General features: G+C 42.2%; 1 protein-coding gene and 1 long non-coding RNA gene across 2 annotated transcripts in view; one reads left to right on the forward strand and one right to left on the reverse strand.

Annotated features, from left to right (window-relative positions):
* LOC137321826 (uncharacterized) overlaps positions 1 to 12,901 on the forward strand; it is a 39,284-nt gene extending 26,383 nt beyond the window's left edge. The window contains exon 2 of the long non-coding RNA XR_010962909.1: positions 12,207 to 12,901. This is a non-coding gene — a long non-coding RNA (uncharacterized lncRNA). The remainder of the gene's footprint in view (positions 1 to 12,206) is intronic.
* Positions 1 to 24,534, reverse strand: part of moxd1 (monooxygenase, DBH-like 1) — a 96,793-nt gene that overhangs the window by 33,315 nt on the left and 38,944 nt on the right. The window contains exons 5-6 of the mRNA XM_067984530.1: positions 13,073 to 13,252; positions 7,264 to 7,366 (exon numbers count right to left, since the gene is read on the reverse strand). Of these exons, the coding sequence (XP_067840631.1) occupies positions 7,264 to 7,366; positions 13,073 to 13,252 (283 nt within the window). The remainder of the gene's footprint in view (positions 1 to 7,263; positions 7,367 to 13,072; positions 13,253 to 24,534) is intronic.

A 24,534-nucleotide genomic window follows, 5' to 3' on the forward strand; every position in this document is an offset into this window, starting at 1 on the left:
TTTCTGATTAAAACGGTCATAGCTAAATGTTGATACTTTGCTTGTATATTTGGCATCTTCCCCTTCTCTAATACCTATGAATGAAATATACTCTAGTGCCATTTTGGAAATTAACAAAACTATTCAATTTATTTTTAAGAAAATATTTGGGCCTCAGTTTTGGTGTGGAGCATATATTGGGCCAGTGGTGTGTAGAGCAATTGTACTGCCCGCCCGATGACGTCAGCACAAAGCCCGAACCATGTTCATGGTTGAGCCCTATTTACATACGACAAGCAAGCTGCCAGCGCAAATCGCGCTGCTCATAGGCAGTTGACAGTTTGGGAGAGCATTTGGTCCTGACGATTCTTAAAGCCAGTCTGCATCTCTTAAAGGGGAGGTGACTTTTTAGTGGTGATTTGTGGGAAGTGCATTTGTATAAACTGAAAGAAGAATGTCAACTACCAGGGAACCGTTTGTACAATTTTGCCATGGAGGTGCTGGTGGAGCGAGTCAGGCCCAGGAAGGAAGTCCTCTTCTTCTAACTAGGATGGAGTGGCTAAAGTATTCCCATCTTCTGATGTAGTTGGTACCTCAATGAACTTCCTGAAAGTTATGCAGCAACTACAATAAAAACAGATTCTTCTGCCAAAAAAAAGCAAATGAATGCGAGCATGATGTCTACCGAACAATTTCAGTGATCTAAATGACAGTAGCACTCAAACTGGTAGTTTGATATCCTGTACCGCCCATGAATAGTGAGTGTGCTTAAGAAGCAGTAGTGGCAGTGCTGACTCATCCTAAGATGGCATCAGGATCCTAAAGACATCATAGTACCCCAATTTAAATCTATTCATTAAGATCAGGCCTGTTTCCAACAGAAGTGCTTCGACCTAAATCGAGGCCCTCTCAAAAATTACATGGGTGAGCCTCTGCTGGTAAGTCGACTATTTGTTTTTTACTTTGATTTTCATCCCACTCTGAAAAATGGGGCAAAAGGGAAATGAAGATCACACCCAGGGTGTTAGGATACTCTTAACATAATTAGACTAGCTGAGAAAGTAAAAAGACAGATTACCCATCTAGTAACTCCTAACTCCTCTTCTCCACTACTGCCTGTCTACTCTGACCACCTTCCACTGCACTCCCCCTCCTCACCTCAGACACCACATGCGAGATGCTTGTAAACTTTTCCATCTTCAAAATAGAGGGTATCCACCTTGCTTCTCTGTTCCTTCCAACCTGTCCTCCTCCCAGTCCTCCTCTCTACTCACTCCCCCTCTGGACACCACCCCCATTCCATAGTTTCTGCTTCATTTCCGCTCCTGCCATCATTAAACGTATCTCATCCATGAAGCCTACTACCTGATCTTGACCTCCTGCTATCACAGTTCCTGACCATCCAACTTCCCCTTCTCAGCCCCATGACTACCAACCTGATCATCCTGCCTCTATCCTCTGACTTGGTCACTATATCCTTCAAAATCACATTCATCACCCCCATCCTCAAAAACCTAGTCTCAACCATGCAAACATTCTGCCATCTACAACCTTCCTCTTTTTCCTAAAGTGCTGGAATGCATCGTGATTGTGCTCACACCACTCCGTGTTCATAGTGTTTCACAGCATCATACAACACAGAAGGAGCCCATTCAGCCCACCGTGCCTGTGCCAATTCTTTGAGGAGCTATCCAATTAGTCCAACTCCCAATATCTTTCCTCATAGCCCTGCAAATGTTTCCTTTTCAAGTAAGTATCCAGTTCCCCTTTGAAAGTTATTGAATCTGCTTCCTTCACCTTTTCAGGCAATGCATTCCAGATCATATCTCGCTGTGTTAAAAAAAATTCTCATCTCTCCTCTGGTTCTTTTACCAATTATTTTAAATCTGTTTCCTCTGGTCACCAAACCTACTGCCAATGGAAACAGTTTCTCCTTATTTACTCTATCAAAATCCTTCATAATTTTGAACACCTCTACTAAATCTCCCCTTACCTTCTCTATTCTAAGAAGAACAACCCCAGCTTCTCTAGTCTCTCCACATAACTGAAGTCCCTCATCCCTGGTACCATTCCAGTAAATCTCCTCTGCACAATCTCCAAGGCCTTGGCATTCTTCCTGAAGTGTGGTGCCCAGAATTGGACACAATACTCCAGCTGAGGAGTAACCAATGAGTTCTAAAAGGTTTAGCATAACTTCATTACTTTTGCACTCTATGCCTCTATTTAAAAAGCCAAGGATTCCGCAGGCTTTTTTTAAAAAAAGAAACAGGCTTATCACTTTGTCCTGCCACCTTCAAAGATTTGTGTGTGAACCCCCAGTTCTCCCTGTTCCTGCACCCCCTTTCAATTAGGCATTCACCTCACCCACAGTACTGAGCAACACTGGCCAAAGTCATCAACAACATCCCGTGTGATGGCGGATGGAACTTGCTGTCCCTCATTATCCTCTCAACCTCTTTTTCTGACGCCCTCAACCTTTCCATCCTCCTTGAATGTCTTTCCTCCACAGCCCACTTCCATAGCACTCCTACCTGTTGCAATGTAAACATTGCACTGCCTCCAATGGCCTCTCCTGCTGTGCCTGCGGTCACCACTGGTGGCCCAACAGGTTCCATTCTTGGCCCTCTCGTCATCATTTACATGTTATTCCATAGTGATATCATCCAGAAGCATGGGATCAGCTTTTACATGAAGACTAATAACACTCATCTACTTCTCCACTTCTTCCACTAATCCTATGGCTGTTGTCACTCTTGCTAACTGCCTATTTGACTTCAAGACGTGGATGAACAAAATACTTCATACAGCTTAAGGACTTCAAAACCAAAGCTATGCTCTTTGGTTCTTGTAAATAATGTTGTGCATCTGGATTCAACTCAATGGGCTGGATTTGGCTGTAAAAGTAACAGTGAGGCTAACAGCGCTCACCGTTATTCATGTGCAAATCAGAAAGCAACTTCTGGCGACTGCACAAGCTCAGTTAAACATGGAAATCCAGAAGTTGCTGTCAGAGATGCCCTGCTCCTCCAAAAGCTGCATGAAAATAGCATCTCGCCTCCTGGTTCCCCGTTCAAATGTATTGAACAGCGTGACGTTCCTGTACTGAGACCACAGATACAGACTAAACTCGGCAACAAAAGTTAAATCAAGTCATATCAAGTCTAAGTATCCTTTTAATGGCATGTTAAGTCTTAATTACTGCCAAACAATCTCTCTGGCTCTGAAAATTAACTTTTATAAGCATGGAGTCTCATTCCTTAATTATTGTTGGACATTAAAAAGTATATATTTTTTAATTTTTTCTTTGTCTCTTTTATCTCTCTCTTAATTCAATCTTTCTTTCCCTCTTTATTTCACTTTCTGTACGTGATTTGACATTGAATTCACAATTCTAACTTACACTTCCTGGTTCTGACTGCGCTGTTATTAACAATGCTTCAAGTGGATTGGTTAAGGGGATACAGAGCTGCTTGCCCTGTTCACACAGGTCCCAGATGCCCTATAGAGGGCACCGTACTTTTTAGACCTCTAATTTCCAGGAACTTGCCATGCAAAAGCTCATAGAAAGTCTATGGGCAAGTTCATGTCTAATGAATGGCAGGCACTGTTTGTTCGCTGCTCACAGCAAAATCCGGCTCCATATGTCTTCCTGGATCCTACCTCAGGCTAGGCCAAGGGGTGCAGAACCTTGGTGTACTGTTTGAACCTCTCAGATTCATTGCCCACATTCAATCCATCACCAAAACTGCATTCTTTTATCTCCAAAAGATTGCCTGCCTTCAGCTCTACCATTCCCTCTCCGCCTCAAACTTTAATCCATGTCTCTATCACTTGCTGAATAGACTCATCCAATGCTGTCCTAGCCAATCTCCCACTTCCACTCTCCATAAATTACAAGCCATACAGAATGTCATAGTCTACATTCTCACTGGCACTAAGGTCCATAATCCCCAACTCCTATCATTGCTAAGCTCTACTGGCTTCGTGTTTCCTAGAGAATTGACTAAGATTCTTGTCCTCATCTTCACATCCTACCTTAGCCTCGCCCTTCCCTCTCTCAAATTTACCTTCAAATATCTGAAGGGTAAGTCATATCTGATAATCTAGTTTAATGGTGGATAGGGGAGAGTCTATGGATGTTGTCAATATGGAAAGTTTTTGATAAGGTTTTGCACAAGAGACTATTAGCAAAAATAAAAGCACACGTAATTGGAGGTAACCTTGTGATATGGGTCGGTAATTGGTTGGGAGGTAGGAGACAAAAATTAGGGATAAAGTGAATACACTCTGATTGGTGGAATGTGATAAGTGGTGTTCCCAGGGATCTGTACTGGGGCCTCAGCTTTTCACCCAATATATTAATGATATGAAGCAAGGAATAGAGAGTTTGCAAATGACACTAGGAGCACAGTAAGTTGTGTAAATGGGAGCACGCAGTTACAAAGGGACATGGGCTGACTAAATGAGTGGGCAAAACTGTGGCAGATGGAGTTCAATGTGGGGAAGTGTGAGGTCATCCACTTTGGATCAGAGAAAGAAAAATCAGAATATTTTCGTAATGGTGAGAGTCTAAGTGCTGTGGAGGAGCAAAGGGATTTAGGTGTCCATATACAAAAATCACTAAACAGGTACAAAAAGTAATCAAAAAGGCCAATGGAATGTGGATGCATTCTGGAGTATTGGGCTCAGTTTTGGGCACCAAACTTCAGCAAAATTACATTAGAACTAGGCCATTTAGGAGTGAAATTAGGAAGCATTTTTTCCACACAATGGATAGTTGAAATCTGGAACTCTCTTCCCCCAAAAGGCTGTGGATGCTAGGTCAATTAAAATTTTCAATACTGAGATTGATAGATTTTTGTTAGGTAAGGGTATCAAGGGATATCGGGCAAATGGAGGTAAATGGAGTTGAGGTACAGATCAGTGATCTAAATGAATGGCAGAACAGGCTTGAGGGGCGGTATGGTCATTCCTATACCTATATACCTGTGTGATTTCCTCTAGCCGTATGTCCCTGTGTGCATCCTTTGCTCCTTCAGCCACTAAGACCCCACCCACTGTAACCCCCTTCCTCAGTACCTCTCTTCAGCCTTCAAAAGCCTCCATAAGATCCTTCTATTCAATCATACTTTTGCCCCCACTTAATTCTCTTCATTATTTCCTAGCTTGTAAAGCACTCAGATGTCTGTAGTTAATGAACACTACAGAAATATACTTTGCTGTATTACTCTTCATTTTTTGAATGGAAAGCATCATCCAAGGATGAGCCCTAAGTTAGCAATAGGAAGGATCACAAAAGCAATGCCCCTTTAAAACATGTTTGAGCACTAGTGAGGTCGTGCAACTTTTGGTCAAAAGGTCAGCATGTTTGGATCAAAATCCCAATTTCTTCAATTGCCCAACACAAATCTTCCACAAGAGACTACATAGGAGAAGTTCTCAAGATTCAAGAACACTCAGTGAGACTTCTCATGTATTCACTGATTCTTCATGTAGTAGAGTGTCAGTACAGATTGGTACAGGGACTTAAGCTCTGCATGGAAATTGGAGCTGCCTAAATTCCTAAAAATAATTTCATAACTCTTAATAAAGAGATCAAAATTGTCCATTTCATTTGGGTTTAACACAACAGACACCATTTTTGCATTTGGGTAATAGAACCCATGATAAACACAAACCTTTGAGTTCATTATTTTCTAAACAAATCAATGACGAAGGTCTAGCTGAATCATGAGTCATTTAGATTTTGGTAAATTATTGATTTCATGTGTCTAATTCAGAGCATATGATGCAAAAACCTAAAATGTTTAACTCCCTAAATTAGTTCTTTGCATCTATGATAGTTCCTCAGTTCAAAAAATGGGATGGTCCAGCATACAGGCATTCACATGAATATTGTCAATAAACTTTTTCGACTTGCAGAGTAGGGGGTGTGCTCAAGCACAATTGGAAATGACCCCCGTAAAATTCAGCAGAGACTGGTAAAGTTCAACCCTCTAAAGGAACGTACCTCAGTTGAACAAATGTCAGTGAGAGTGGAGTTTACACTCAGTTACCCAAGATAGGAATCTATCACCTCAGCACGGCAGCTACTGGGCTGTGAAAATGTTGCCGCTTTGAGTAAACAGAGGTTCGTTAGTCTGAATGATAGTATGTTTGTAACTCAAGGAATCTAGTTCACTACTGTAAAATTTTGTGGGAAAGGTTTAATTTGTATTTGAATATCACAGTGGTCATAAAAGAAAGAAAAGAAAAATAACATTTGCAGTGAAAATTTGTATTGGATTGGAGAGCTGCATTTGGCACTTTGTAGCTTTAAGAATTTTGAGGATATTTTTATATGATTAGGTCAATTGTGAGTCCTATTGTCTTCGCAGGTGGTGGATAAGTAGGAGTTTCATATGTGTGTATATATAGGATATTAAAAAACATCTTACCTGGAAGCTGATACTCAAATGAGAGACATCCTATTTCTGATAGCTGTGATGAATTATGCATTCAGTCTACTAATTCATTTGTAAGCAGAATGTTTACATTTTTGATAATTGGTAGTGAAATGGAATGGGGAATAATTAGCTTTGTGGTGGGCACCTGACTTTGGTATTATAGTGGGATATGGGGTATCTGGGTACTTGGTGGTGTTCAGTTATCTGATCACTGATAGTCTAATGGGAGGGAGTAGGTGGTTTTGTGGCATATATTTGTTTCCACTAAAGCGCCATCTGCATAGTGCAGCCTTCAAATTCAGACTTAGGCTGTAACTTCAAAAGGACCTGAGTTTTAGTCCTATTGAAGCTGAATCACACTCGAATCTGAAATAAATTACAGCCGATTTTTACTCTTAGTAATATGCGAATGACTGACAGTTGTGGGAAGATTAGCTTCTTTGTAGTTCTGTTGTTGTTTTGCAGTGTTTTAAGTTCGCTATAGGTAGAGTTAGGACAAGATGGTACACAATCGTGCATATCAAATCTTGTGTTCTTATGGTTACTTAACCTTTTGAGAATTGAATAAGATGCATTTATTTCAACATATTTTTTCTACCATAGAACATATGCAAAAAAAATCCATTAATTTACAATTATAAACAAGAATTCAAAATATTCTCCCAATAGTTGAAATTTGGTTTGTTGCTTTAATTTGGAGCAGACTCATATTTCATAAAGTACAAAAGTCTTTGAAATATAGCAAAATGAAAAGATGAATGCATAGAAACTTGGTAATATCTGTCTGATCTATCACTATCATGTTTGGTAGATTCTACAAAGGAAGAAATGCTCCTACCTTCCAGATATTTTGGGTTATCATAATGTATTTCCATCATCACATAAATGGGATCTGTTGATGTTCCAAGTGAAAGCCCAACATTGGGGGGATAGGAAAATCCCTTCAGTCATTACAGAAAAAAAAGGTAGAACTAAAAGTTAATTAATATTGGATAACAAGATTGTACATAAACTTGAAAAATTTAATTTCTACAACCCAGTGTTCAGAATGCCAAAAACATTTACTGTACAAAATATGTTTAAGGGATTGGAGCAGTTTATTGCAGAGACCATGGGCTCAATTTTAAAAGGGTGGCAGGATGGCAGTGGGGGCGCACGGCAAACCTGATTAATAAATACTTACCTTTCCCCACGTGATCGCGACTTAATTGATGGCCATTAATCTGGTTTCTGGGCTTGCCATCCGAAAGCTGCGCAGTGGGCAGCCGCACGACAGGCTGTCAGCTGGAGCATCTAGATTGAAAGGGCCATTGCTCCAATGGATTTTGCTGGAGCAAAGAGCCAGAAGACCCAATGGAGCAGCACAGGGGCAAGGCTGCTCCAAGATTCAGCGATGCCTCACTTCAGCTGCTACTGGCTGGGGTGAGGAGGAGGAGGGAACTATTTTACCCCGCCGACAGGAGGAAGCGCCCTGCCTCTGCCACCAAGAAGGCCTGGCTCGAGGTGGCAGAGGAGGTCACCAGCAGCAGCAACATCTCCCGCATCTGGTTCCAGTGCAGGAAGTGTTTCAATGGCCTAACTAGGTCATTGAAACTTACTGATTTTCCTGTATTCCATGGTGCACATCACCCCCACCCACCCACCCACCCACCGCAACTCATTCTGCACTGCTAAGACTACTCCATCACATCACTCCTCACACCCACTTAAGACTCATCCTCAACTTACCTGCACTTCCTCACCTCCCCATTTGTGACCCCACCACTACCACTCACCCCAATCCTCATCCAATCTGATGTCTCTGTCTCATACTCACCTTCTGATGCAACTCTTTCACGTTTAACCCCACCCAAAGCAATGCATTCATCGGTTGGCCACTTCACCATCACTCACTCACACGTCTGTACTTTCTCCCCTTGTAGGAGAGCGCAAAATGCATGCGAGAGGGCGAGGACTGGAGGCGGACCACAACAAATAGTGGTCCTCACAGACGCGGAGGAGGAGGTTGCAGATCAGCCGCACCTTCGAGTGCCTGTCTGTCGGGGATGCCAAGACTGGCACCCCACAAATGTCTGGTGACACAACTTTAACATTCATCACACACATGAATTGATGTTAACAATGATTGGCATGTTCAACACCTCAGTATGCTTATCGCAACATGACACATCTGTCATGATGCTTAATATTGCATTCTGTTCTCTTACAGGGCCTTCAACGACCTCAGTGACGGGAGAGGACGATTCCCCAGAGGAGCTCCCTGCCTCTGAGGGTGCATGGTCACATCATAGAGCGCCATCCACCAGCGCAGATACTCACACTTCCGTGGGTCCTGTAGTCAGTTAGTTGAGTTGGCACCTGGTGAGTCACCACACACAAGTGAGCACGAGCAGACAATGATGGCAGGGGCAGCTTTGGAGAGTCCGCGTCGGTGGGAGCACTCCTCTCCAGGCTCTGCTCAGCTTGACGCAGATTCTGAACCCTGGGGGCCATCCTTTAAAAGGAGAATGATTGAGGGATAGCAGCACATTTGTGAGGTACTGGAACAAGTGCCATGCACACTCTCCACAATAGCGCAGAGGATGGAGGAGTCCAACTCCTGCATTAGTGGAATCGTGGCACGGATACGGGAGGGAATCTCTGAGATAGGGATGTGAGGAACTGTCTAAGATAATGTCGCACGTAACTGCTGAAATGTCTGAGTTAGTGTTGCACGTAACTGCAGAAATGTCTCAGATAGTGTCGCAAGTAAGTGCGGGAATGTCTGCGATGGAGAGAAGGCTAGCTTCCATTGAGCTTCAAGCAAATGAGTCCATTCAGGCCCTGACAACGGCCATTCGGACCCATGGTGAACAACAAGCTGCAGCCTTAAACAGGCAGAGAGAAACTTTACAACTGGCCTTCCAAGGCATTATGCATGTCCTCCAAACTGTTCTCCAGCAGGGTGGTAGGAGTGATGTGGGTCTGGTCCAGGAGAGGGATGATGAAAAAAGGGGACTTAGAACTGGGGACGCCACTCAAAATGCTCCCACGTCTCACCCGTGGCCCCCCTTTCAACCAGTACCCACAATGCTGCCTCCTGTCCCAGTGGCCGAGTCTGCCCCTGCACAGGTGCAGGTAGAGCAGTCTTTGGAGGGGCCCTCACAGGCTCCAAAACCCAGAGGGCGTAGGCCGAAAGCATCTAAGCAGTCCGGCCATGGACATGAGCCACCTGCCACTACCTCTGCTGCAGCCACAGGGGATGTACCACGTAGAAGCGATCAGAAGAGAAAGGCAAAGGTTTTGTGAGCATGAAGGGTATGCACGAGGGTGTCCGACAGACTGTCATGTTTTTCATTTATATTTTTTTTGTTAAAGTCACATTAAATGTTATGATTCTCACCACTACTGCCACGTCTTGCCCATTCTTGACTGGCTTTTGTGATAGCGTCCTTTCATGAGGTTCACCATGAATGGTGACACAATGCCATCCAGTGCGGGGGGGTGGGGGAGGGGTGCTGGTGTTGGCGTTGTTCTTTCCAGGTGGTGTGAGGACTGGACTCTTCTCACTTTCTGATTTTACGAGAACTGTTCACATAGAGCGACTCACTAACCTCACGAGCAGCTAGGTGAGCCGCTGCTCTGGCCATGAGTTTGTCCTCGTCCTCCTACTCCTCCTCAATATGGATGGCAGATGTGGATGGTGCATGAGGGGGTGGGGCCTCCTCAACTGGTATCCCTCTCTTTTGTGCCATGTTGTGCAGGACAAAACAGACTGCTATAATGAGACCCACTCTCACTGGTGTGTATTGATGCGCTCCCCCAGAACGATCGAGGCACCGAAATTGCACCTTGAACAGCTCTATCACATGCTCAATTATAGATCTGGTGGTGATGTGGCTGTCGTATTGATGCTGTTGCTTGCCGATGGGGTTCCTCAGAGGTGTCATGAGCCACATGTGCAGGGGGCATCCCTTGTCCCAGAGGAGCCAGCCCTTGAAGGTGTTCAGTGCGTGGAAGAGGCCTGGGATGTTGGATTCCCTCAGAATGAACGAATCGTGGCAGCTGCCAGGGAAACTGGCGCACATGTGAAGAAATCTTTTGTGGTGGTCACAAACGAGCTGAGCTTTAATGGAGTGATAACCCTTTCTGTTGATGAACATTCCTGGCTCATGTGAAGGTGCTCAGATTGCTATATGCATGCAATCAATTGCACCTCTGTACACATGGGAAACCAGCCACAGAGTGGAATCCCACTGCCCTCTCTGTCTGGCTGAGATCATCCATGGAGAAGTTGACATATTGCGAGGCCCTGCGAAACAAGCTGTCGGTGACCTGTCATATGCACTTGTGTGCAGACGACAGAGACTCCAGCGATGTCACCGGTAGCACCCTGGAATAATTGTAGGCGAAGAAGTTGAGGGCGGTGGTCACTTTAACAGCGACAGGTAATGAGTTGCCGCCAGGCCCTGCCGAGAGCAGCTCGGCATGAAAGAGGTTGCATATGTCTATGATCACCTGGTGACTCACACTCAGCCTCTGAGTACACTGCTCTTCAGAGAGGTGCAGGAAGCTGAGCCTCGGCCTGTAGACTCTCTGACGAGGGTAGTGCCTCCTGCGACGTTGCTCCTTCTGTTGTTCCCCTATGTGCTCTTGTTCAGGTACCTGTGACGCAGCACTGTGATGATGTCAGTTTGAGGGGGTCTGAAAAGTTGGTAAATATGTGTAAACAGGACAATTCTGAGTAGAAACCAAGAATTTTCAGTCTAAACACAAAGATCTCCCAGTCAAAAGTTTGTCTGAGAGAACTGAGTGCCCTGCTGCAATAACTCACCTTTTATCTCCATCTGTCAAACAGGCATTTAAATGTCCAAATGGCTGCCGGCTGAAATACGACTCCTTCACCATGGCGTCTTTCAGACAGCTCGGAAACACATTGAGGCAGCGTGGAATCGCTTGCCTTCATTGTAAATTGCATTTATTCATTTTTAAACTACTTCAACTAGTTCAACTGCTGCTTTAAATATCGTCCCGCCGGCAATTAAAGCCGGCGGGACTTCCGGGTTTGGGAACAGCGCGCACCCGGATGGCTCTGGGTTGTGCGCATTCTTTAGGATGTTGGAGCCAGGATTTCTGCCCACTCCAAAACAACATGATTTTCTTTGCCCCTCCCCCCCACCCCCAACACACCAGGACTTTGCTTTTAAAATTGAGCCCCATATATTAATAATCATTTTCTCCAGCATTATAAAATTCCTAATGTGTAATGTAAAAAATTACCTCTAAGGCAAAGTCTTATGTACATGAATGTAATTTCTTAAATGAGTTGGCAAATACACTGAGGGTGCTGTGGCAGCGGTATCTGCTTTTTATATATTTAAATATTATAGGTAATACTTATCCCTTCAAAGAACACAAAAGAAACTGCATCTTTGTGCATAAGGGATGAAATGTAATCCTTCAATAAAAGGTTTTAAAATGTATAATATATTTTGACAATAATTTACAACAGTGTTGCCCAATACGTTAGCCACTAGACATGTGACTAATTGAGAATCCAGACGTCACTAATTATATTTTTGAATAGTAAATAAAAAATGAATAATAGGCACAGTCATTGGGCATGTGATCTCACTACTCATATTCACACGGTGTATGCATGTGTACTTTAACCATTTTGTGCTTTGATAGTAAAATGATAAGACGAAAAGCTGAGTGTACGAGTGTGTTTTGATCACTGTGTATGCTTTATGTCCTTGGTTAGTGCTTATTGGTTATCTGCTAAAATGGTGTGTAATGCAGGTGAAAACGCCAGACTCCAGCACCATGGAAACACCAATAACATTGTATGTAGAGGGAAGCTGTCATCGTTGTCAGCTTGACCAATCGGAATAACTGCTCCAGGCCAGCAAAAGAAAGCAAGCCCAACCAATAATGAGAAGCTCCAACAGGGCATTTCATGGCAAAGAGCAAACAGCATGCAACCACCTTCTGGATCGAGAGAAGGGGCAGGTCTGGGAAGTCTCGTTGTGCAAGCCAACATCGTCAGCAATTAATCTGATGAAGTCAAAGTATCGCTCACAACTCCGGGACAAAAAACTAGAAGTTACACTAAGATGTATTGTGTCTGATGAATTCCAAACTTTAGGTGAAGGAGAAAGATTACAAAGTTTTGCACTGAATGGTGGTAGATGTCTGTTAAGTAAATATACACATGAAGCACATTTACCTTTATTGTGCGTAAGGAGTTTTCCACTAAAATTAGTGCATGTGGCTAAAACGGTGTTGCCATAGCCACACCTGTGGCTAGTCAGTGATTCTATTGGACAACACTGCTGAACAAGTCAGGAGAAGATTTTACTGCATTTTTGTTGGACTGAAAAATGACCCAAGAAATGCTAGGTTCACGGTTTAAAAAGGAGTTGTGATGTATGTTCACATCATTATTATAAGTTGTACTAAAAATAAACGACTTCAAATAAACAATTATTAATCTGTATTTGTTACATCTTTAATCTCCAGGAATGTGTCAGTAATTCACTGACTCAAAACATTGCAGTCATAATGGACAGTCAGTTCTAAATAAATGTGAAGTCCTGATTGTGCTTAACTAAAGGATTTGCAATTAGAGTTAAATAGATTAGCTTACCACAACAGTAAGGACCTACCTTTCCTCCGATTGCCCATGCAAAAACGATACTTTCACAATTAAAAAAATCATCTGGCATATTGGAATGGTAGCATTCATGTCCAATGCCTAGGGCACTATCATTCAAGCTGCTGTGACACTGATAAATGAGAATATGATGGACCAAATGTTCATGTCCTTTCTGAATAATGGGCTCAACCTGTGAATAAATGCATTATAACATGCAGAAGACAGTCAGTAATCTTATAACTTAATATAAAAGCAACCCTCCTTTCCCTTAGTTGCTCTATTATGCAATTATTTATGTCACAGCATTGGTGACATTTTTTCATTGCTGCCAAATGCCAAACCAAAAAAAATCATTCAAATTTGAAACAGTTTATCAGATTCAGAGGGGTTGAGTCAGATGCGTTTACATTGTTACCCCTGTTAATCTCCTATTGCAACTAGCAATGGGAGCGACCAAATCTGATAACATGCACCTGAGAATCCCTACGTGGTCAGTTTTCAGTAAAATATTAAGATGCCAGCGTGGCAAAGAAGCAGAATGCAAAATGGTTAGAAAGGGTTAATTAGTTAGTAACTGAGATTGGTACAGGTGGCCTGGCCTCCTGCTGGGCCATATGTTTGCGTAGTCAGCAGGTTTGCATGGTCTTATCAATGTAGAGTCTTTGATGTGATTCAAGGACTGGTCTGAATGTCTCCATGTTTATGGCAGATCAATATAGGTAACGAGCTTAGCCAAAGTTGAAAGACATTCCAGGTTGGGAGATAAGGAACAGAAGGAACAGGGAAGAACATTCCAAGTTGGAAGGTGAGGAAGTATCCCCTTTGCTGTCTAACAGCAACATGGTCAGCACATGATTATCTATGATTGGCCGGAAATAATGTAACCTCGCATGGCAACCTGTGCCCGGCTTATGATTGGTGTTGACTCTTGTGTTAATGATGTTCCAACCCCTATCGATCTGTATAAAGGTATGAGTTTTTGTCTTTGTCTCCTTATTCTGTTAGAATCGTTCGGATTCTCTCAGGAATCTGAATTGAAGCTACAGACTAAGACCTGCTATTAAAGTTGTGATGAACTTTAAAATGTACTCGACTCAGTTTTTACTGAACCAGACTGAGGGGAAAGAATCCGGATCGTCACACCGAGACCACAACAGAAGATATAGACGTGGACGTCGGCATCAACGGTCCTCTTCAGGGCTGGCGGTTTTGGAGCGACAAGCGATGATGATGATCAGATTCAGATTTAGTTACTGGAATTTTTAAATATTTGCCATGAAGCCCCTCGTTTAATAGGTCTAGGTTTCCGATCATATCACTGACAGGAAACCATTTATTGTGTATATAACTTGGTGAGTTAAAGTCTGCAAAACAGTCTCAGGATTTAAATGATTATTATATTTAAAATATAATTATATACAGACCCATCACACTTTGCATTGTACTTTGTGTGAAATAATACTGGTGTAATTCCTTACTAGCAATGTTTTACATGATTCTAGATTTATCTAGAAGCTGCATGGAATAAATGTACTGGTATGCACTGTCTGAAGGGGCACACAACCATTGGTTTTCTAGTAATTTAAGAGTATCTGAGAATGAGAAATTATCTATATTTTTCTTTAATGACTTACGAAAGTAAATGCAGTAACAAAATCCAAAGCAGTCTCCTCAGATTATCTAAACAGATGTTAACATGTTCATATGATTTTTTCCATCCACTATTTTAAGAAATCAATTTATTTTAATTGGATTAACACCTTTTGTTGAAATAGTGGATCATATAATTTCATACAAACATTATTATACACTTATTACTAATTTCACACAGCACAATCTCAATCCATAAAGTTGATCCCTGATCTATACCAACTTAACTGATCTGAGACAGGGTACAGTGAAAAGATTACAATCGGCCTCCGTTTCTATGGGCTAAAGAAGGTCTATGGACTAGAATCTCCTTCTTCAGTGCTCCTGGAACTCGAAGAGCTCCCTTCCAGTGTTCCCAATCTCTGGGGGCTCACATTGCCCCACTCCAGAGACTTGAGCACAAAATCTAGGCTGACACTCCAGTGTAGTACTGAGGGAGTGCTGTACTGTCGGAAGTGTCATATTTCAGATGAGACATTAAACCGAGACTTCATTTGCCCTCTCAGGTGGATGTAAAAGATCCCATGGCACTCTTCTGAAGAAGAGCAGGGGAGTTCTCCCTGGTGTCCTGGCTAATATTTATCCTTCAACCAACATCACGAAAACAGATTATCTGGTCATTATCTCATTGCTGTTTGTGGGACCTTGCTGTGCATAAATTGGCTGCTGCATTTCCTACATTGCAACGGTAACTACACACGTCAAAAGTACTTCACTGGCTGTAAAGCTTTGGGATGTCCTGAGGTCGTGAAAGGCACTATATAAATGCAAGTATTTCTTTTTAAAGAGGAGAAAAGTGCCAAGGTTCCCATTCCTGAGCCTCCGATGACTATATGTGGATAGAAAATGAGGACAAATGAGGCTTCATTGGAACAGTACACATAGTCAAATATCCTACTCACTGTCTGGGTTTGCAGATGATGAATACCAGAAACTTAGGTGAGGTTGCAGATGCCTGCTGCCACCAATGAATCTGTAACACAACACGAGTTGTAACCTTCACAAAGAGGGATAGGGGAAAATATAATTAAATGTAGGGATTATTATAAGTTTTGTGACTTTTTGAAAGTAATACACATCTCTCTCTCTCTCATGTGTATCGCGGAGTTGCTCAGTTAGTCAGAGGCTTTATAGAAACAGGGGAATTATGTAAAGTTTTATTACCAGGGGCACTGAATTATCAGCTCTATAGGTGGTCCTGGGATATGGTCTCAGGGTCTAGCAGTACTTTGATGTGGGCCCCCAGAGATTGGGAGCTCTGGAAAGGAGTTCCTGGATTCCAGGAACACTGGAGAAGGAGGTTTTAGGAACATTGGAACAGTTCCTGGGATCACTGGGACAGTGATTCTAGAACCTAGTGGCATTAGGGAGTGGGTTCTCAAGATCTGGGAGTGAATATGGAATTTTGGTGTTTGTAAGCACTGAGTGGGGGGGGGGGTGCAGTCATAGAATCTAGGAGGGGGAGGGGGAAAAAAGTCTGAGGAGGCAGATCCTATGGTCCAGCAGGACTCTGGAGGAGGTTTTGGAGTATCTGGAGTTGCTGGAATTTGGCTGTATTGGGGGGAACAGGGTCAAACACTATTGTAGGAGAGGGTGGTTCAGGAGAATGGAACACAAACTGCCATTGGCCCCTTTTGGACCAACAGATCTCCATTCTCCACATGTTCCCCCATGTCACATACCCACCACTTTCTTCATCACCAGTCAATTCCTATCTTCATATTATTGCCTTCAAGTGTAAATGTTCTGCTTGTTAATGAATGGAAAATCATGGTCTGGGAGTGCACAATTTCTTGATATGCGCTCACAGCGTGCACTAGGATTGCACTATTAATGAGTTCAGACTTATACAGTCTTTAATAAACACAAGCTTAAACCCTTATTTTGGAAATGAAAAATTAGTTACTAAGAAAAGAAATGAAAGATTAAAAAAATTAAGATGAAGGTTGACAAATCTGCTCCACGTCACCAATGGCCAAAGTGTAAATCCGCAGGCAGTCACATTAATGGGAAAGTTTTATTAAAAATGTGAACATAATTAATATGGAAAAACCCATAGATCTGCTGAAATGTTTTTTTTTAAATAGGGAGATGACAGGATGTGTGTGTATATATATATATATATATATATATATAAAAATAAATTATATATGTATATATTCTAGACACAAAAGGCATCAAGGAGTATGGGAGAGCGCAGTAATATGCTATTGAGATAGAGGATCAGCCATGATCATATTGAATAGCGGAGTGGGCTCGAAGGGGCGAATGGCCTACTCCTGCTCCTATTTTCTATGTTTCTATGTATTCTTGAACCTAAGATTATGTTGAAAAATTGCAGTTGAATCATTTTTCTTTAATGTAATAATTTCTGTTCACATTTGGATTCATTGAAAATACTGTAATTTTACAAAGCAGTGTCTGTAGTTCTAGAATGGGGAAACAAATCACAAGGAATATAAATCATGGCAGTCAAATCCTTTTCTACAGAACATTTAATCTTAAACTGTAGCAAATGAAGAAAAGTGGTTGCAGATGAATGGTTTGGAGAGTTCTTCACTGCATGATTCACTGAAAACATCAAGGGCTAAAAGAAAAAGTAAACAAAACCAACCCAACCAAAATAATCTTTGGGTTATGTACCACATTCCAAAGATAAAATGTTTTACAATCGGAAGGGATTTTTACTTTTGGAACATCTGGAATCATATAAACATTATTTTTGCTAGTTATGTGATTTTCAAAGCTACTAAGGAAGGTCAGATATCTTGTATTGTCATGTTAATAACAAGATTACAATGTTTTGAAGCAGGAAGGAGGAAACTGAGAGTGAGTTAATGGCAGTTTATCAGTGCTTGGACGTGTGTTGCGGTGTCCCACAGGTTTCTGTTCTCGGACCACTTCTGTTAGCTGTGGACATCAAAGATCTGGATATAGGGCTGGAGGGAGTGGTGTCCAAATTTGCAGATGATATTAAAATACAAGGCATAATAAATAATTCTGAGGACCAAAAGAAGCTGCAAGGGGATATTGGTAAGATGGTGGAATGGTCAAAAAAGAGGCAGATAGGAACATAGGAACAGGAGTAGGCCATTCAGCCCCTCGTGCCTGCTCCGCCATTTGACAAGATCATGGCTGATCTGTGATCTAATTCCATATACCTGCCTTTGGCCCATATCCCTTAATACCTTTGGTTGCCAAAGAGCTATCTATCTCAGATTTAAATTTAGCAATTGAGCTAGTATCAATTGCCGTTTGCGGAACAGAGTTCCAAACTTCTACCACCCTTTGTGTGTAGAAATGTTTTCTAATCTCACTCCTGAAAGGTCTGGCTCTAATTTTTAGACTGTGCCCCCTACTCCTAGAATCCCCAACCAGCGGAAATAGTTTCTCTCTATCCACCCTATCCGTTCCCCTTAATATCTTATAAACTTCGATCAGATCACCCCTTAACCTTCTAAACTCTAGAGAATACATCCCCAATTTGTGTAGATGTAGACCCCAATAGACGGAATTCATTGTCACTAAACGTGAGGTGGCACATTTTGGAGACACAAATAAAATTAATAATTTTTACACTGAATGGAGGGTGATGTGGAAGAGCAGAGGGATTTAGGGGTTCAAGTTCACAAGAACTTAAAAGCAGCACCTCAAGTAGATAAGATCATTAAAAAAAAACTAACAGCATATTGGGTTTAAGGGAAGAAGTATACAATATAAAAGCTGAGATATAATGGTAAATCTATATAAAACCTCAGTAAGACCACAGTTGGAGTAATGCGTGCAGTTTTAGGCTCCACACTATGGGAAGGATGTTGAGGCAATAGAGAGGGTACATTTCAGATTTACTAGGATGCTGCCTGGTAAGAGGAAATATAAGAGGAATGTGAAGAAAAATGGAAAATTGGGGTTGTTTTCATTACAGCATAGGACATTACAGAATGATTTGATAGAGACGCTTAAAATAATGAGGGGATGGCACAGAACAAGTAGAAACAGACTGGGGTAAACTTTTATCTCTACTGCATGGGTGGTAATCTGGGGGAGCAGATTGCTCAGCCATTACACTGCTTTCAATATATTGAAAATCAGATGGGTTATATAATAGGCAAGCGATCTGCTCCAACTCATTATCACCATGTGGCAAAGACAAAAATTTACCCCACTGTTTCCAGTGATTGAAGGGTCTAGAATAGATGGATGTAGATAAAAGATTAAATGTAAGCGATTTAGGACATAATGCAGGAGAAACCTTTTTACACAGAGGTTTGTGAGGCTCTGGAATGCATTATAGGAGTTAGTGATTGAAGCAGAGACAATATCAACATTTAAGAATAGGTTAGATAGGCAGTTGAAGGAAAATGGATATGGGAACAGGGTGGATACATGGGATTAGGGTTACTGCTTATGTGGAGGAGAAACAGTAACATGACCTGGTTGGGCCAAACAGCCTATTTCCATGTAATTTCTATCTAATTCTATAAAGCAAAATATCCCCTTTAGGTATAGCAATCTAACTCTAGTGCTTTTTAAAAATCAAAAATAAATATGGTTTTTGAAAATCAAAAAACACTAAATATGTGCAGTATCCGCCAGTGATTATAAAGAGAAAAAGTGTTAAATTTACTGTTGTCAGTTTATTTATCTATAATATACTAAAAATCTTACATCTGCATGCACTTCCTGTTGACAAAATCTTACTTTCTGTCACACTTTTGAGTCAACCTTTTGCCATTATAAATTCCTGGGTTCATTTTTATAATGGAAACTGGCTATGTAAACTCGTCACACTACACTTACACCTTCTCATCAGCGGTGGCACCGTGGCACCTCCGTTTTGCATCTCTCAGCTCCTTAGCTTGTTCTGTGCTTCAAACAACTCTACTTTGCTGCTTTCCAAATTCTGTAGGTTTTACTATTTAACTCTAAACAATCAATTAAAATCATAGTATTATATATAGTAAGGATAGAATGTCTGTCTTTAAAATGGTGACTGAATTACATCTGTGCACTTTGAACATAGGAACAGGAGTAGGCCATTTAGCCCCTCGAGCCTGTTCCACCATTCAATGAGATCATGGCTGATCTGTGACCTAACTCCATATATCCGCCTTAACCAAAGGTATTAAGGGATATGGGGCTAACAAAAATCTATCAATCGCAGATTTAAAAATTAACAATTGAGCTAGCATCAACTGCCGTTTGCGGAGGAGAGTTACAAACTTCTACCACCCTTTGCGTGTAGAAATGTTTCCTAACTTCACTCCTGAAAGTCCTGGCTCTAATTTTTAGGCTATGTCCCCTTGTCCTAGACTGCCAACCAACAGAAATAGTTTCTATCTATCCTATCAGTTCCCCTTAATATCTTTAAAACTTTGATCAAATCACCACTTAATCTTCTAAATTCCAATCTGTCCTCGTAATTTGGAGTCCAGGTATCATTCCAGTAAATCTATGCTGCACTCCATCCAAGGCCAATATATCTTTCCTAAGGTGCGGTGCCCAGAACTGAACACAGTACTCCAGGTGTGGTCTAACCAGGGCTTTGTATAGCTGTAGCATAACCTCTACCCCTTTGTATTCTAGTCCTTTAGATATAAAGGCCAGCATTCCATTAGCCTTTTTAATTATTTTCTGTACCTGTGCATGACATTTTAATGATCTATGTCTCCCCTAAGTATCTTTGGATCTCCACTGTTTCAAGCTTTTCACCATTTAGAGAGTATTCTGATCTATCCTTTTTAGGTTCATGGTGGATGACCTCACACTTGCCTCCACTGAAATCCATTTGCCACAGTTTGCTCATTCACTTAATCCATTAATATCTCTCTGTAATTTTATGCTTACAATTCTGCCTACCTTTGTGTCATCAGCGAATTTGGATATGTGGCTCTCTATCCTTTGGCTCAATTATCCTTAGCCCTTTAAACCAGCTTCACCAGAAAACTATACTTGGTTTTAACTCCCAGTGTGCAAGGTTAAGGAAAATGAACTAGTATTGTAATAAAATGTTCTCATTTATATTTTTAAATTTACTATTCCCTTTGCACATGGGAAATGAAGATTCTGGCCTAGAAATTGGATTGTGCTTGTTTTTCAGGTGTAAAATGGGTGCCTAAGAGTCCAATATGCTGTGGGTAGTATTGGTTGGATGCCTCTCTTATTATACTGAGGTGCCAGCACCAATTTCTGGTGGTCACCGCGACCATGTGAACAGGTACATGTAGCTGGCGCCATGCCCTCTGAATTTCTAGGCCTATGTGCAGTGTTTAGGTCAAATAGGGTTAGAGTACATGGAACAATTCGACAAAGGTGAGGGTGGAAAAGGGATGGGGGAGTGGAGGGTACAATGGGGGGTAGGGTATGAAAGGGGGGAAAAGAAGGAAGAGAGAGGAGAGATGGGTAGAGAAGGGGAGGTGGGATGGAGCAGGGATGGACATTGGGAGATGGGGAACTGAGATAAGAGGGAAGGGAGAAGGGGATGGAGAGGAGGGGAAGGAAAGAGAGGCAAAAAGGGAAGAGGTAAAAAGGGAGGTGGGATGAAGGGAGGATGGCAAAGGGGAAGGGGAGGGAAATGAGACAGAGGCAAGGTGGAATGGGCAGGGCGACAGGGGAAGAGAGGGATGCATTTAAAAAAAAAATTCTAACAATGTGATTGAAATATAATCAAGATTACCATTCAAGCTTATTGGAGAATTACGGGCTGTACACTTGCCACCAGCTGGCTCTGCAGCCTTGGAAAGGAACTTCTACTTTTAAAAAGGAATTGAGGGAGCTTCAGAGGAACTGCCTGACAGGATAAAAAAACAAGTCGCAGTGTCGAGAGCCGTGGCCCAGCAGGAGAACTGAAGACAGAGCCTACGCATTAGTGCTTCCAGGAGCAACGGAGGCTTAGCCCAACAGAAAGGCAGAAAATAGAGTTTGATCAGCTTGTGAACACTTGGGGCAATGGTGGTGAAAACAGAAGGGCACATCAGATGGCATCAATGGTTTAAGGCATCCAGGAAGGTGAAGAGAGGGGCTCAGTGAGGGAGAGAGGGAGAGGAAACTGGGTAATTCTGACCTTTGGATGTAAAGTTTAATATTAAACCCTAAAGAAATGCATTTATTTTAAAGTTAAAACAGCTAAAGGTCCATGAGTGAGTGATGAAACAGGAATCATGGAGAGATGGAGCAGGGCAGCCTAAGGACTGCTGAAGTGGGGCCAATTCCTCATTTATTAAAATAAATTCTAAAGTTTTAAAACTGTGTGTGTATATATATATATATCTTAAAATAAAATAAAAAGTTAAAAGTTAATGATCGCACCTGGTTTCTTACCTCATACAATATAAATCCAATATTGTGGCAATTCGGAGCTATGAATCATAGAATCATAGAATCATAGAATCATAGAATCATAGAAGTTACAACATGGAAACAGGCCCTTCGGCCCAACATGTCCATGTCGCCCAGTTTATACCACTAAGCTAGTCCCAATTGCCTGCACTTGGCCCATATCCCTCGATACCCATCTTCCCCATGTAACTGTCCAAATGCTTTTTAAAAGACAAAATTGTACCCGCCTCTACTACTGCCTCTGGCAGCTCGTTCCAGACACTCACCACCCTTTGAGTGAAAAAATTGCCCCTCTGGATCCTTTTGTATCTCTCCCCTCTCACCTTAAATATGTGCCCCCTCGTTATAGACTCCCCTACCTTTGGGAAAAGATTTTGACTATCGACCTTATCTATGCCCCTCATTATTTTATAGACTTCTATAAGATCACCCCTTAACCTCCTACTCTCCAGGGAATAAAGTCCCAGTCTGTCTAACCTCTCCCTGTAAGTCAAACCATCAAGTCCCGGTAGCATCCTAGTAAATCTTTTCTGCACTCTTTCTAGTTTAATAATATCCTTTCTATAATAGGGTGACCAGAACTGTACACAGTACTCCAAGTGTGGCCTCACCAATGCCCTGTACAACTTCAACAAGACATTCCAACTCCTGCATTCAATGTTCTGACCAATGAAACCAAGCATGCTGAATGCCTTCTTCACCACCCTATCCACCTGTGACTCCACTTTCAAGGAGCTATGAATCTGTACTCCTAGATCTCTTTGTTCTATAACTCTCCCCAACGCCCTACCATTAACGGAGTAGGTCCTGGCCCGATTCGATCTACCAAAATGCATCACCTCACATTTATCTAAATTAAACTCCATCTGCCATTCATCGGCCCACTGGCCCAATTTATCAAGATCCCGTTGCAATCCTAGATAACCTTCTTCACTGTCCACAATGCCACCAATCTTGGTGTCATCTGCAAACTTACTAACCATGCCTCCTAAATTCTCATCCAAATCATTAATATAAATAACAAATAACAGCGGACCCAGCACCGATCCCTGAGGCACACCGCTGGACACAGGCATCCAGTTTGAAAAACAACCCTCGACAACCACCCTCTGTCTTCTGTCGTCAAGCCAATTTTGTATCCAATTGGCTACCTCACCTTGGATCCCATGAGATTTAACCTTATGTAACAACCTACCATGCGGTACCTTGTCAAATGCTTTGCTGAAGTCCATGTAGACCACGTCTACTGCACAGCCCTCATCTATCTTCTTGGTTACCCCTTCAAAAAACTCAATCAAATTCGTGAGACATGATTTTCCTCTCACAAAACCATGCTGACTGTTCCTAATTAGTCCCTGCCTCTCCAAATGCCTGTAGATTCTGTCCCTCAGAATACCCTCTAACAACTTACCCACTACAGATGTCAGGCTCACTGGTCTGTAGTTCCCAGGCTTTTCCCTGCCGCCCTTCTTAAACAAAGGCACAACATTTGCTACCCTCCAATCTTCAGGCACCTCACCTGTAGCGGTGGATGATTCAAATATCTCTGCTAGGGGACCCGCAATTTCCTCCCTAACCTCCCTTAACGTCCTGGGATACATTTCATCAGGTCCCGGAGATTTATCTACCTTGATGCGCGTTAAGACTTCCAGCACCTCCCTCTCTGTAATATGTACACTCCTCAAGACATCACTATTTATTTCCCCAAGTTCCCTAACATCCATGCCTTTCTCAACCGTAAATACCGATGTGAAATATTCGTTCAGGATCTCACCCATCTCTTGTGGTTCCGCACATAGATGACCTTGTTGATCCTTAAGAGGCCCTACTCTCTCCCTAGTTACCCTTTTGCCCTTTATGTATTTGTAGAAGCTCTTTGGATTCACCTTTGCCTGATCTGCCAAAGCAATCTCATATCCCCTTTTTGCCCTCCTGATTTCTCTCTTAACTCTACTCCGGCAATCTCTATACTCTTCAAGGGATCCACTTGATCCCAGCTGCCTATGCATGTCATATGCCTCCTTCTTCTTTTTGACGAGTGCCTCAATCTCCCGAGTCATCCAAGGTTCCCTACTTCTACCAGCCTTGCCCTTCACTTTATAAGGAATGTGCTTACCCTGAACCCTGGTTAACACACTTTTGAAAGCCTCCCACTTACCAGACGTCCCTTTGCCTGCCAACGGACTCTCCCAATCAACTTCTGAAAGTTCCTGTCTAATACCATCAAAATTGGCCTTTCCCCAATTTAGAATTTTAACTTTTGGGCCAGACCTATCCTTCTCCATAGCTATCTTAAAACTAATGGAATTATGATCACTGGTCCCAAAGTGATCCCTCACTAACACTTCTGTCACCTGCCCTTCCTTATTTCCCAAGAGGAGGTCAAGTTTTGCCCCCTCTCTAGTCGGGCCATCCACATACTGAATGAGAAATTCCTCCTGAATACACTCAACAAATTTCTCTCCATCCAAGCCCCTAATGCTA

The sequence above is a fragment of the Heptranchias perlo genome, chromosome 5, assembly GCF_035084215.1.
Source record: "Heptranchias perlo isolate sHepPer1 chromosome 5, sHepPer1.hap1, whole genome shotgun sequence".
In the NCBI taxonomy this organism is placed as follows: Eukaryota; Metazoa; Chordata; class Chondrichthyes; order Hexanchiformes; family Hexanchidae; genus Heptranchias; species Heptranchias perlo.